At 51.1% G+C, this 15,371-nt stretch overlaps 1 protein-coding gene across 2 annotated transcripts in view; it reads left to right on the top strand.

Annotated features, from left to right (window-relative positions):
* The first annotated feature begins 5,114 nt into the window (after positions 1-5,114).
* RPS6KA6 (ribosomal protein S6 kinase A6) overlaps positions 5,115-15,371 on the top strand; it is a 36,661-nt gene continuing 26,404 nt past the window's right edge. For both annotated transcript variants that reach the window (XM_069985642.1, XM_069985640.1), the window contains exon 1: positions 5,115-5,386. In XM_069985642.1, the coding sequence (XP_069841743.1) occupies positions 5,315-5,386 (72 nt within the window). In that variant the 5' untranslated portion in view covers positions 5,115-5,314. The remainder of the gene's footprint in view (positions 5,387-15,371) is intronic.

Genomic DNA, 15,371 nt, shown 5'->3' with positions numbered 1-15,371 from the left:
TAGCAGGACAGAGCCTTGGGGGACACCAACAGTGAGAGGGTAAAGTGAAGAGGTGGAGTGAGACATTGGTCTTCATTTACTACATGTTTGTACTATGAAATTAACCAGCGTAACATAAAATCTCTGAAAACCAACTAAATTGTCATTTTGGGCAATTAAGCCAAAAAAAAAGGGGGGGGGGTTGTCCTTTAAAAACCACCGTAACAAGTTTTCACAATGGTCGGGGAGGAGGTCGATGAAAGAAACAACGTCCAGTTACCTTCCAGATTCCAGCGCTGGGGCTGCATCACGCTGCTCTGGTCACTTCCTGGTCTGAGAGAGGCTTGTACGTATCATTTCAATCCCAATAAGCCATTCCCCGACACCCTGCCAGTCTCATGTGTGCCCCCCGGTATCCTGCCTGTGTGTCATGTGCAACTTTAACATTAGTATTATAAGTAAGGGCGTATTATGGGGCGTATAAGTATAACGGATAAAGGGGATATAACAAGGTGTATTAGGATTACAGGTGAAGGGGTATAACGGAATGTATTATTAGTATTACAAGTGAGGGGGTGTTATGGGGTGTGTAAGTATTACAGGCAAAGGGGGTATTATGGGGTGTATTAGTATAGCGGAAGGTGATATAACAAGGTGTATTAGGATTACAGGTGAAGTGCATATTATGGGGTGTATTAGTGTCACAAGTGAGGGGGTATTATGGGGTGTATTAGTATTACAGGTGAGAAGGTATTATGGGGTGTATTAGGATTACAGGTGAGGAAGGATTATGGGGTGTATTAGTATAGCGGAAGGGGATATAACAAGGTGTATTAGGATTACAGGTGAAGTGCATATTATGGGGTGTATTAGTGTCACAAGTGAGGGGGTATTATGGGGTGTATTAGTATTACAGGTGAGAAGGTATTATGGGGTGTATTAGTATTACAGGTGAGGGAGGATTATGGGGTGTATTAGTATTACAGGTGAGAAGGTATTATGGGGTGTATTAGTATAACATGTGAGGGGGTATTATGGGGTGTATTAGTATTACAGGTGAGGGGGTGTTATGGGGTGTATTAGTATTACAGGTGAGAAGGTATTATGGGGTGTATTAGTATTACAGGTGAGAAGGTATTATGGGGTGTATTAGTATTACAGGTGAGGGGGTATTATGGGGTGTATTAGTATTACAGGTGAGGTGGTATTATGGGGTGTATTAGTATTACAGGTGAGAGGGTATTATGGGGTGTATTAGTGTTACAGGTGAGGGGGTATTATGGGGTGTATTAGTATTACAGGTGAGGTGGTATTATGGGGTGTATTAGTATTACAGGTGAGAAGGTATTATGGGGTGTATTAGTATTACAGGTGAGGGAGGATTATGGGGTGTAGTAGCGTTACAGGTGAGGGGGTATTATGGGGTGTATTAGCTTTACAGGTGAGGGGGTATTATGGGGTGTATTAGTAGTACAGGTGAGGGGGTATTATGGGGTGTATTAGTATTACAGGTGAGGGGGTATTATGGGGTGTATTAGTAGTACAGGTGAGGGGGTATTATGGGGTGTATTAGTAGTACAGGTGAGGGGGTATTATGGGGTGTATTAGTAGTACAGGTGAGGGGGTATTATGGGGTGTATTAGTATTACAGGTGAGAGGGTATTATGGGGTGTATTAGTGTTACAAGTGAGGGGGTATTATGGGGTGTATTAGTATTACAGGTGAGAGGGTATTATGGGGTGTATTAGCATTACAGGTGAGAGGGTATTATGGGGTGTATTAGTGTTACAAGTGAAGGGGTATTATGGAGAGTATTAGTATAACATGTGAGAGGGTATTATGGGGTGTATCAGTATTACAGGTGAGGGGGTATTATGGGGTGTATTAGTGTTACAGGTGAGGGGGTATTATGGGGTGTATTAGTATTACAGGTGAGAGGGTATTATGGGGTGTATTAGTATTACAGGTGAGGGGGTATTATGGGGTGTATTAGTATTACAGGTGAGAGGGTATTATGGGGTGTATTAGCATTACAGGTGAGAGGGTATTATGGGGTGTATTAGCATTACAGGTGAGAGGGTATTATGGGGTGTATTAGTATAACATGTGAGGGGGTATTATGGGGTGTATTAGTATTACAGGTGAGAAGGTATTATGGGGTGTATTAGTATAACATGTGAGGGGGTATTATGGGGTGTATTAGTGTTACAAGTGAGGGGGTATTATGGGGTGTATTAGCAATACAGGTGAGAGGGTATTATGGGGTGTATTAGTATAACATGTGAGGGGGTATTATGGGGTGTATTAGTGTTACAAGTGAGGGGGTATTATGGGGTGTATTAGTAGAACATGTGAGGGGGTATTATGGGGTGTAGTAGTATTACAGGTGAGGTGGTATTATGGGGTGTAGTAGTATTACAGGTGAGGGGGTATTATGGGGTGTATTAGCATTACAGGTGAGAAGGTATTATGGGGTGTATTAGTATTACAGGTGAGAGGGTATTATGGGGTGTATTAGTGTTACAAGTGAGGGGGTATTATGGGGTGTATTAGTGTTACAAGTGAGGGGGTATTATGGGGTGTATTAGTGTTACAAGTGAGGGGGTATTATGGGGTGTATTAGTGTTACAAGTGAGGGGGTATTATGGGGTGTATTAGTATAACATGTGAGGGGGTATTATGGGGTGTATTAGTATTACAGGTGAGGGGGTATTATGGGGTGTATTAGTATTACAGGTGAGGGAGGATTATGGGGTGTATTAGTATTACAGGTGAGGGGGTATTATGGGGTGTATTAGTATAACATGTGAGGGGGTATTATGGGGTGTATTAGTGTTACAGGTGAGGGAGGATTATGGGGTGTATTAGCATTACAGGTGAGGGGGTATTATGGGGTGTATTAGTATTACAGGTGAGGGAGGATTATGGGGTGTATTAGTATTACAGGTGAGGGGGTATTATGGGGTGTATTAGTATAACATGTGAGGGGGTATTATGGGGTGTATTAGTGTTACAGGTGAGGGAGGATTATGGGGTGTATTAGCATTACAGGTGAGGGGTATTATGGGGTGTATTAGTATAACATGTGAGGGGGTATTATGGGGTGTATAAGTATTACAGGTGAGAAGGTATTATGGGGTGTATTAGTATTACAGGTGAGAAGGTATTATGGGGTGTATTAGTATTACAGGTGAGAGCGTATTATGGGGTGTATTAGTATAACATGTGAGGGGGTATTATGGGGTGTATTAGTATTACAGGTGAGAAGGTATTATGGGGTGTATTAGTATTACAGGTGAGGGAGGATTATGGGGTGTATTAGTATAACATGTGAGGGGGTATTATGGGGTGTATTAGTATAACATGTGAGGGGGTATTATGGGGTGTATTAGTATTACAAGTGAGGGGGTATTATGGGGTGTATTAGTATTACAAGTGAGGGGGTATTATGGGGTGTATTAGTATTACAGGTGAGAAGGTATTATGGGGTGTATTAGCATTACAGGTGAGGGGGTATTATGGGGTGTATTAGTATAACATGTGAGGGGGGATTATGGGGTGTATTAGTATTACAGGTGAGAAGGTATTATGGGGTGTATTAGTATAACATGTGAGGGGGTATTATGGGGTGTATTAGTATTACAGGTGAGGGAGGATTATGGGGTGTATTAGTATACAGGTGAGGGGGTATTATGGTGTGTATTACAGGTGAGGGGGTATTATGGGGTGTATTAGTATTACAGGTGAGGGGGTATTATGGGGTGTATTAGTATCACAGGTGAGAAGGTATTATGGGGTGTATTAGTATTACAGGTGAGAGGGTATTATGGGGTGTATTAGTATTACAGGTGAGGGGGTATTATGGGGTGTATTAGTATAACATGTGAGGGGGTATTATGGGGTGTATTAGTATAACAGGTGAGAAGGTATTATGGGGTGTATTAGTATTACAGGTGAGGGGGTATTATGGGGTGTATTAGTATTACAGGTGAGGGGGTATTATGGGGTGTATTAGTATTACAGGTGAGGGAGGATTATGGGGTGTATTAGTATTACAGGTGAGGGGGTATTATGGGGTGTATTAGTATTACAGGTGAGAAGGTATTATGGGGTGTATTAGTGTTACAGGTGAGGGAGGATTATGGGGTGTATTAGTATTACAGGTGAGAGGGTATTATGGGGTGTATTAGTATTACAGGTGAGGGAGGATTATGGGGTGTATTAGTATTACAGGTGAGAGGGTATTATGGGGTGTATTAGTATTACAGGTGAGAGGGTATTATGGGGTGTATTAGTATTACAGGTGAGAGGGTATTATGGGGTGTATTAGTATTACAGGTGAGAGGGTATTATGGGGTGTATTAGTATTACAGGTGAGAGGGTATTATGGGGTGTATTAGTATTACAGGTGAGAGGGTATTATGGGGTGTATTAGTATTACAGGTGAGGGGGTATTATGGGGTGTATTAGTGTTACAGGTGAGAAGGTATTATGGGGTGTATTAGTATTACAGGTGAGAAGGTATTATGGGGTGTATTAGTATAACGTGAGGGGGTATTATGGGGTGTATTAATATTACAGGTGAGGGGGTATTATGGGGTGTATTAGTAGTACAGGTGAGAAGGTATTATGGGGTGTATTAGTATTACAGGTGAGGGAGGATTATGGGGTGTATTAGTATTACAGGTGAGGGAGGATTATGGGGTGTATTAGTATTACAGGTGAGAAGGTATTATGGGGTGTATTAGTATTACAGGTGAGAAGGTATTATGGGGTGTATTAGTATTACAGGTGAGGGAGGATTATGGGGTGTATTAATATATCGGATAAAGCCGATATCACGGGGTGAGGTAGTATTAAGGTGGTATATTATATTCCAGGTCAGTAAGGTATTATGGGGTGTATTAGCGGTGTTTTCGGTACGCGGACCCCGGGCCTCTTCCACCGCCGATCTCCAGCATTTCTCCTCACGGTTTCCCGCCATCGCTTCAGGTTTTCATCCCCTCTTGTCCCGCCCCTTATATACGCACAGTCGTAGAACACGCCCCTTATTTACATCACTTTCTCTCCCGCGCGCGCGCATTGGAGACCCGCCCGCTTGGTTTGGATGCGCGCTCCCGCCTTGGTCGCCAGGCTGGGGATCTCCTCGGTGACGTCACGGTGACGCGGCTCCCCCCCGGTTTCCATGCTGCACAGGTGACGGCGGCCGCCATATTGGCGGAGCCTGTGGCTGCGGGGACCGGGAACAGGCGGCTCCGGAGGGGGAATTCTCACCTCTCCGCTCCCCCCTTAGGAGCTGGCGGGGGGTGCGTGGACCGAGCCGCCCGCGAGGGGGATGCCTCAGCGGCTCAGTCATCTGGAGGATCCGGGGATGAACATGGAGGTGTACGGGACCGGCGGGAGCGAGGTGTGTCCGCTGTCATGTGTGCCCCCCGGTGTCCTGCCCGTGTCCTGTATGCCCCCTGTATGCTGCCCGTGTCCTGTGTGCCCCCCGGTGTCCTGTGTGCCCCCTGGTATGCTGCCCGTGTCCTGTGTGCCCCCCGGTGTCCTGCCCGTGTCCTGTGTGCCCCCCGGTATGCTGCCCGTGTCCTGTGTGCCCCCCCTGTATGCTGCCCGTGTCCTGTGTGCCCCCCGGTATGCTGCCCGTGTCCTGTGTGCCCCCCCTGTATGCTGCCCGTGTCCTGTGTGACCCCCGATGTGCTGACCGTGTCCTGTGTGACCCCCCCCTGTATGCTGCCCGTGTCCTGTGTGCCCCCCCGGTGTGCTGCCCGTGTCCTGTGTGCCCCCCCTGTATGCTGCCCGTGTCCTGTGTGCCCCCCCCCCCTGTATGCTGCCCGTGTCCTGTGTGCCCCCCCCCCCCGGTGTGCTGCCCGTGTCCTGTGTGCCCCCCTGTATGCTGCCCGTGTCCTGTGTGCCCCCCTGTATGCTGCCCGTGTCCTGTGTGCCCCCCTGTATGCTGCCCCTGTCCTGTTTGCCCCCCGTATCCTACTTTCCCCTGTCCTGTGTGCCTCCCTGTATCCTACCTGCCCCTGTCCTGTGTGCCCCCCGTTATCCTACCTGCCCCTGTCCTGTGTGCCCCCCGCTATCCTTCCTGTCCCTGTCCTGTGTGCCCCCCGGTATCCTACCTGCCCCTGTTTTGTGTGCCCCCCGGTATCCTACCTGCCCCTGTCCTGTTTGCCCCCCGGTATCCTACCTGCCCCTGTCCTGTGTGCCCCCCGGTATCCTACCTGCCCCTGTCCTGTGTGCCCCCCGGTATCCTACCTGCCCCTGTCCTGTGTGCCCCCCGGTATCCTACCTGCCCCTGTCCTGTTTGCCCCCCGGTATCCTACCTGCCCCTGTCCTGTTTGCCCCCCGGTATCCTACCTGCCCCTGTCCTGTTTGCCCCCCGGTATCCTACCTGCCCCTGTCATGTGTGCCCCCCGGTATCCTACCTGCCCCTGTCATGTGTGCCCCCCGGTATCCTACCTGCCCCTGTCATGTGTGCCCCCTGGTATCCTACGTGCCCCCCGGTATCCTACCTGCCCCTGTCATGTGTGCCCCCTGGTGTCCTACGTGCCCCCTGGTATCCTACCTGCCCCTGTCATGTGTGCCCCCCGGTATCCTACCTGCCCCTGTCATGTGTGCCCCCTGGTGTCCTGCCCCTGTCATGTGTGCCCCCTGGTGTCCTGCCCCTGTCATGTGTGCCCCCTGGTGTCCTGCCCCTGTCATGTGTGCCCCCTGGTGTCCTGCCCCTGTCATGTGTGCCCCCTGGTGTCCTGCCCCTGTCATGTGTGCCCCCTGGTGTCCTGCCCCTGTCATGTGTGCCCCCTGGTGTCCTGCCCCTGTCTTGTGTGCCCCCTGGTGTGCTGCCCCTGTCATGTGTGCCCCCCGGTATCCTACCTGCCCCTGTCCTGTGTGCCCCCCGGTATCCTACCTGCCCCTGTCCTGTGTGCCCCCCGGTATCCTACCTGTCCGTGTCCTGTGTGCCCCCCGGTATCCTACCTGCCCCTATCATGTGTGCCCCCTGGTGTCCTGCCCGTGCCCTGTGTGCCCCCTGTATGCTGCCCATGTTCTGTGTGCCCCCTGGTGTCCTGCCCGTGTCCTGTGTGCCCACTGTATGCTGCCCATGTCCTGTGTGCCCCCTGGTGTCCTGCCCGTGTCCTGTGTGCCCCCTGTATGCTGCCCATGTTCTGTGTGCCCCCTGGTGTCCTGCCCGTGTCCTGTGTGCCCCCTGTATGCTGCCCATGTTCTGTGTGCCCCCTGGTGTCCTGCCCGTGTCCTGTGTGCCCCCTGTATGCTGCCCATGTTCTGTGTGCCCCCTGGTGTCCTGCCCGTGTCCTGTGTGCCCCCTGTATGCTGCCCATGTTCTGTGTGCCCCCTGGTGTCCTGCCCGTATCCTGTGTGCCCCCTATTCTACAATATTTTGATCTTTCACCTCTTCAGCCTCCGGCCTCTCTGTATACTGTTTATATTGTCTTATATCAGCGATGTGAAACTTCCATCCCTCCATCTGTTGCAAAACTACAAGTCCCATCGTGCCTGGACAGCCGAATGTGATGGGAGTTGTAGTTTTGCAACAGCTGGAGAGCCGTAGGTTCCCTACCCCGCCTTATATACTTACCCAGCCCGAAACATTTATCACCTACCTACTTGGGGGGGGGGGGGGGGGCAGACTGCTGGGGCCCCCCACCATGCATCACAACAAGGGAACACTTTTACTCCAGCTTCAAGATGGGTGGTCGAGGATTGATGGAAACAGCTGAGCGGCCACCCTCACTAACACCCAGTGATAGGATTACACCTAACCTACCTGTGCGGGGCGCCGCAGCCATTGGGTTAAATGCTATGTGGTTTGGGGGGGGGGGGGGGGGGGGTTATATTTGTTTTCATGAGGATTTTGGCTATTTAAAGTGTAGCTGAAAAGTGGCCTAGTTGTCTGTGGCAGCCAATCAGGGCGCTGCTTTCATTATGTAAGGGGCAGTAATGTAGGATCTGATTGGTGGCGCAGGGTAACTGCCTTAGTTTTGCTTTGCGCTTCTTCTTGGCTCTGGGTCTGACTCACTTTCTCTGAGCAGCATCTCCCACCATATACGATGGCAAACGAGAGCTACCCGATATCGTTCACCGTATTACACGATTATTATTATTAGGACGATAGTCATTAGTTACTAGGATCATTTACTCCATCGGATCCCAGCAAATGAACGAACGATGCATAATTACGCTGAACGATTAGCGAACGATGTGAAATTACACTGAACGATTAGCGAACGATGTGAAATTACACTGAACGATTAGCGAACGACGTGAAATTACACTGAACGATTAGCGAACGACGTGGAATTGCACTGAACGATTAGCGAACGACGTGGAATTATACTGAGCGATTAGCGAACGACGTGGAATTACACTGAACGATTAGCGAACGACGTGGAATTACACTGAACGATTAGCGAACGACGTAGAATTGCACTGAACGATTAGTGATTGATTAGTAAATGATTGCGAAATGATAACGAACGATTAATTACAATTTTAGGTTCAGCTCGAAAGATCAGTCAACGACACACAAGCGATTTATCGATCATTGCTGCATTCACACGAAACAATCATTGTTCACATTTGAACAATATAACGATTTTTCGCACGATAATTGCCCCGTGCAATAGGACCCCCAGTTTACAGGTTCAGCTCAGTCATTGTATAAAACAGTGATCCCGAATCTGTGGCTCTCCATCTGGTACAAAACTACAACTCCCATCATGCCCTGAATGCCTTTGGCTGGAAAGTATCCATGCAGCATTAGCGGAAATCCTCAGAAGGTGAGGTCCTATTCACGTGCAGCATAACAATACATATGCTACAGATGAACGGTCACTATTCTGCCAGGAACAGCCATGGGTCTTATGCTTGTATGGGTCCGCTGGTCCATCTCTGCTAGAAACCCAAGTGTTGACCTCAGATTTCGGTCCCGAATGTTGTTAAAAATACGATGAAATCTCTCGAAGACGCCTCTATCGGGGCAGGATGTTGTGTGAGGGAATTTTCGTCCACCTTAGAGGGGACATTCACACTTCAATAAATACAGTCCGTAAATACAGAACTCCCAGCATCATGTATCTTTATGATGCCCAGGGCTCCAAAACTGTTTAAAGGGGAACTATCAGCAGGTTAGGCAACTCTAACCTACTGATACGTCCCTATTGCACAGGAGAAGCCCAGGAGGAGAGTATGTCTCTTACCTTTAGAGATGGTCGAACGTCGGAAAATCTTAGGTTCTATAGAACTCGAACCTTCCACATTTGATTCCCGATGCCTTCCCGGTCTGTGCGGAAGGAGGAGACAGCCCGGGGAATTCCTGGATACAGCCTAGGTAATAGGCTGTATCCTGGAATTCCAGGCGGTACCTGGGCTGTCTCCTCCTTCCCCACAGACCGGGAAGGCATCGGGAATCAAATGCGGAAGGTTCAACAAGGTTCGAGTACTATAGAACCTAAGATTTTCTGATGTTCGATCATCTCTACTTACCTTCCTCCTCGGCACCATTCTTGTGCAGTTAGTCGTGTGATCCACGGTCCGGTGAGACCATTAGGAGCACTGCCCGCCCCCATAGCGCCAATCCTGCCCACTCTATTCATTATTATTAGAAAGAATTGGGCCGGCCTGGGGCATATCAGTGCTATGGGGGCAGGCGGTGCTCCTAATGGTCTCACTGGACCGTGGAACACACGACTAACTGCACCAGGACGTCACAGAGGAAGAAGGTAAGATACATATCTTCCTCCTCAGCATCTCGTGTGCAATAGGGATGTATCGACAGGTTAGATATCTTACCTGCTGATTCACATTTAAGTTTTCACACTACTGTACTGATACAGCCACTGCCTCAGTACACTGACGTTAAGATTTAACAGGATTATCCAGAATTAGAAAAACATGGTCAGTTTTTTCCAAAGACTACCCGACTCTTGTGTCCAGGTCAGGTGAGGTTTGCGGTTCAGCTCCATTTACTTCTATGGAACTGAGTTGCGAAGGCTGCACCCAAACTAGATACAAGAGTGGTGCCATGTTTTTCTAACTCAGAATAACCCCTTTAAACAGCACTTAATCCGTATTTACAGAACTTGTGAATGCCCCCTAAGGTGGACGAAAGATCCATCACAGTTTCATTGTGTTTTTCAACCAAATGCTGAACCAGTCTGTATTTGCACGTATGTGACTAAAGTCGGGTCCTAGTCGCTGCGTGCACATTATGTCGGCATGGTGATATGATGGAGCCTTCAGAACGTTTCCCAACACTTGATGATCTATCGATTAGGCTTCCTATACAGACACGGCTCCATATAAATAAAACAATAGTGATTACGCTCACTTCCTTAATGGCACAAGCCCTTGGCTGTTCCCTCTCGCTGTGGCCGTCGCCTGCTCGGGGAATTATGGACGTTTGCAATACAGATAATTAAGAAACCTTTCAGTCTTCAGGCGGGATATTGATTTTGCTTCTTGAAATATTATTGTGCTTCGGGTGTTAGAGAGGATTCCCTCACACTGCTCACACATCAGAGGTGGCCCTTCTCCTCTCCCACCCAGGGTGGTAGGACATCGACAGATCCTGCTGAGAGTCTGTGATCAGTGCAGCTCTGGGAACTGCGTCTGCCATAGACAATGGAGGAGTCAGCTCTGCAGAGATCAGCAGAACAGGGGAGTCTGCCATAGAGAACAGAGGAGTCAGCTCTGCAGAGATTAGCAGAACAGGGTCGTCTGTCGTAGAAAACAGAGGAGGCAACTCTGCAGAGATCAACGGCTAAGGATTGTCTGCCATAGAGAATAAGAGAGTCATCTCTGCGGGGATCAACAGCACAGGGGAGTCTGCCATAGAGAATAGAGTAGTCGGCTCTGCAGAGATCAGCGGTTCAGGATCGTCTGCCATAGAGAATAGAGGAGTCTGCTCTGCAGAGATCAGCAGAACAGGGTCATCTGCCAGAAAGAATAGAGGAGTCAACCCTGCAGAGATCAGCAGTTCAGGATCGTCTGCCATAGAGAATAAAGGAGTCAGCTCTGCAGGGATCAGCAGCATAGGGCCATCTGCCATAGAGAATAAAAGAGTCAGCTCTGCAGGGATCAGCAGCAGTGTCCTCTGTAGTTGCTTGCTTCCTGCAGTACCCGGAAAGTCACCATAATGTCCACAGTGTGTTGCAAGAACAACTATATCTGACAGCGCACATATGGTCATTGTCAGCCACTGTCTCTCCCGCTCACCCCCATACCATGCACGCTTGGCTCAGCTGAGTGTTCATATATGTTCCATGGAGAGGGCCAAGGTAAGCCACTGCCAGGCCTCTATAGTGGTGACTTATCCCTCTGAGAACAAATTGAGCATGTTTGATCCCCAGATGATATCGAAAGACCCCTGTACATATTAGACGAGGTCTTGCAGAAGTTATTAGGACTGCTCTATTAAAATGTATGGGGTTTGCAGAAATCCTAAAAAAAAATCCATAGACATGGAGGGAATTGGGTTTCTTGCAGCGTCTCCCCACAGGGCTGGTTTGAATAATCCAGATGGGAGGTTTTGGAGAACCTTGCGATGACCGTGCCACCGTACCTCATCATATTGGCTGCTTAGCACTCGGGGCGCTGCTGATCTCGGGGAGCCCCCATATAAGATATGGTAGTGATGTCTATAAACTCCTGTGCAGGCGCTCTCCGGGCCGGATCTCTTTCTCATTTCTCTTCTCTCATTACCGCAGGGTCTTATACTCTCGTTTCTGCGGTAATGGTTGTGGCGCGGGTTGTGCGTCTTCATTACGGTGTGTCACTATCACTTAGCTAGGCTGCAGGTCACGGTTGTGTTTTGTGCATACGGCTTGGGAAGAAAAAGAACACTTTCTACTTTGGGGCAGAATAAGAAAACCTTTACCAGCTCTGACATTTAAAGGGCCGGCGTCGTCTTATTGTTGTACAATAGAAGGGAAACAATCTGCTGCTTCCCAGTAGTTTTCAGTCTTGCTGTCAGTGAATGGAAATGATTGTATCTAGAGCAGATAACCTGTCCTGGTCCTAGTTGTACTATTGGCCGGTTACAGTGTGTTAGTGTCCTGCACCAGTGATAATATAGATAAATATAATCCGTGGCGTACACGTTGGTGTGATACAGGAATGTGACGCCCTCCAGCATCTATAATCCCCGGCTATGGGACGGGAGGTCTCAGCTGCTCCGTGACATCGGGAGGTGATTTCAGGTCACAGAATATCAGACTACAGTTACATACGATGCATAGCCTCCCTTATGATGGTCTTCACGTCACCCACAAACAACATGCACAGGCTGTGATATGGGGGGCACTGGGGCCGGCTGGGTTATGTTGGGGGTCACTGGAGCCGGCTGGGTTATGATGCGGGACACTGGTGCCGACTGGGTAATGATGGGGAACGCTGAGGCCGGCCTTGTTATGGTGGGGGACACATGGCTGGCCGCTATATGATAATGGACACATGGCCAGCCGCATTATTATAGGGGCCACTGGGGCCTGCCGTGTTGTGATGGGGGCCACTGGGGCCGGCCGTGTTATGATAGGGGACACTGGGGCTAGCTGGGTTATGATGGGGAACACTGGGGCCGGCTGGGTTATGATGGGGAACACCCGTGTTGTTATGGGGGCCACTGGGGCCGGCCGTGTTATTATGGAGGCCACTGAGGCCGGCCATGTTATGATGGGAACACTGCGGCCGGCTGCTATATGATTGGGGTCACATGGCCAGCCACATCATGATGAGAACACTGGGGCCGGCCGTGTTATGATGGGGGCCACTGGGGCCGGCCGCAGTATGATGAGAACACTGGGGCCGGTTGTTTTATGATGGGGGACACTGGGGCTGGGCGCGTTATGATGGGGGACACTGGGGCCTGCCGTGTTGTGATGGGGGCCACTGGGGCCGGCCGTGTTATGATAGGGGACACTGGGGCTAGCTTGGTTATGATGGGGGACACTGGGGCCGGCTGGGTTATGATGGGGGACACTGGGGCCGGCTGGGTTATGATGGGAGACACTGGGGCCGGCTGGGTTATGATGGGAGACACTGGGGCCGGCTGGGTTATGATGGGAGACACTGGGGCCGGCTGGGTTATGATGGGGGACACTGGGGCCGGCTGGGTTATGATGGGGGACACTGGGGCCGGCTGGGTTATGATGGGGGACACTGGGGCCGGCCGGGTTATGATGGGGAACACTGGGACCGGCCGTGTTATGGTGGGAGACACATGGCTGGCCGCTATATGATGGGGGACACATGGCTGGCCACATTATGATGGGGGACACCCGTGTTGTTATGGGGGCTACTGGGGTCAGCCGTGTTATTATGGGGGCCACTTAGGCCGGCCATGTTATGATGAGAACACTGGGGCCGATTGTGTTATGATGGGGGACACTGGGGCTGGCCGCGTTATTATGGGGACACTGGGGCTGGCCGCGTTATTATGGGGACACTGGGACCGGCCGTGTTATGATGGGGGACACTGGGACCGGCCGTGTTATGATGGGGGACACTGGGACCGGCTGTGTTATGATGGGGGACACTGGGACCGGCCGTGTTATGATGGGGGACACTGGGACCGGCCGTGTTATGATGGGGGACACTGGGACCGGCCGTGTTATGATGGGGGACACTGGGACCGGCCGTGTTATGATGGGGGACACTGGGACCGGCCGTGTTATGATGGGGGACACAGGGACCGGCCGTATTGTTATGGGGACACTGGGACCGGCCGTGTTGTTATGGGGACACTGGGACCAGCCGCGTTGTTATGGGGACACTGGGACCGGCCGCGTTATGATGGGGGACACTATGGCAGGACGGGTTATGATGGGGAACATTGTTGCCAGACAGATTATAATGGGGGACACTGGGGCTGGTCGTCTTATGATGAGGGACACTGGGGCCGGTCGTCTTATGATGAGGGACACGGGGGCTGGTCGTCTTATGATGAGGGACACTGGGGCCGGTCGTCTTATGATGGGGGACAATGGGGCCCGTCGTCTTATGATGGGGGACACTGGGGCCCGTCGTCTTATGATGGGGGACACTGGGGCCCATCGTCTTATGATGGGGGACACTGGGGCCCGTCGTCTTATGATGGGGGACACTGGGGCCCGTCGTCTTATGATGGGGGACACTGGGGCCCGTCGTCTTATGATGGGGGACACTGGGGCCCGTCGTCTTATGATGGGGGACACTGGGGCCCGTCGTCTTATGATGGGGGACACTGGGGCCCGTCGTCTTATGATGGGGGACACTGGGGCCGGTAGCGTTATGATGGGGGACACTGGGACCGGCCGTGGTATGATGAGGGACACTGGGACCGGCCGTGTTATGATGGGGGACACAGGGACCGGCCGTATTGTTATGGGGACACTGGGACCGGCCGTATTGTTATGGGGACACTGGGACCGGCCGTGTTGTTATGGGGACACTGGGACCAGCCGCGTTGTTATGGGGACACTGGGACCGGCCGCGTTATGATGGGGGACACTATGGCAGGACGGGTTATGATGGGGGACATTGTTGCCAGACAGATTATAATGGGGGACACTGGGGCTGGTCGTCTTATGATGAGGGACACTGGGGCCGGTCGTCTTATGATGAGGGACACTGGGGCTGGTCGTCTTATGATGAGGGACACTGGGGCCGGTCGTCTTATGATGGGGGACAATGGGGCCCGTCGTCTTATGATGGGGGACACTGGGGCCCGTCGTCTTATGATGGGGGACACTGGGGCCCGTCGTCTTATGATGGGGGACACTGGGGCCCGTCGTCTTATGATGGGGGACACTGGGGCCCGTCGTCTTATGATGGGGGACACTGGGGCCCGTCGTCTTATGATGGGGGACACTGGGGCCCGTCGTCTTATGATGGGGGACACTGGGGCCCGTCGTCTTATGATGGGGGACACTGGGGCCCGTCGTCTTATGATGGGGGACACTGGGGCCGGTCGTCTTATGATGGGGGACACTGGGGCCGGTCGTCTTATGATGGGGGACACTGGGGCCGGTAGCGTTATGATGGGGGACACTGGGGCCGGTAGCGTTATGATGGGGGACACTGGGGCTGGCCGTGTTATGATGGGGGACACTGGGGCCATAGACTCTAACGTGATGTCGCACATGACTAGATTATAAATACGGCTGTTTTATACCTGTGTTACTGCCGTATTTCGCCGTATGTTCCTGTGTGGTTCATATGGAAACAAAACACTTATTCCCGAGCCGCACGTCGCTCTGTAGGTTGCGGAGCTGATAATTGTTTCTCAGACCTTGTATCACAACATTAGAAAACAAGCGTCGCTGATCTTATTAAGTAGGGAGACAGTAACCTTCAGTCTGGCTCCGTTCACGTCACAATTGGATGTTGAGATA

The sequence above is a fragment of the Dendropsophus ebraccatus genome, chromosome 10, assembly GCF_027789765.1.
Source record: "Dendropsophus ebraccatus isolate aDenEbr1 chromosome 10, aDenEbr1.pat, whole genome shotgun sequence".
NCBI lineage: Eukaryota > Metazoa > Chordata > Amphibia > Anura > Hylidae > Dendropsophus > Dendropsophus ebraccatus.
The sequence above is the reverse complement of the archived record's forward strand: the minus strand, read 5'-3'. Positions and strand labels throughout refer to the sequence as shown.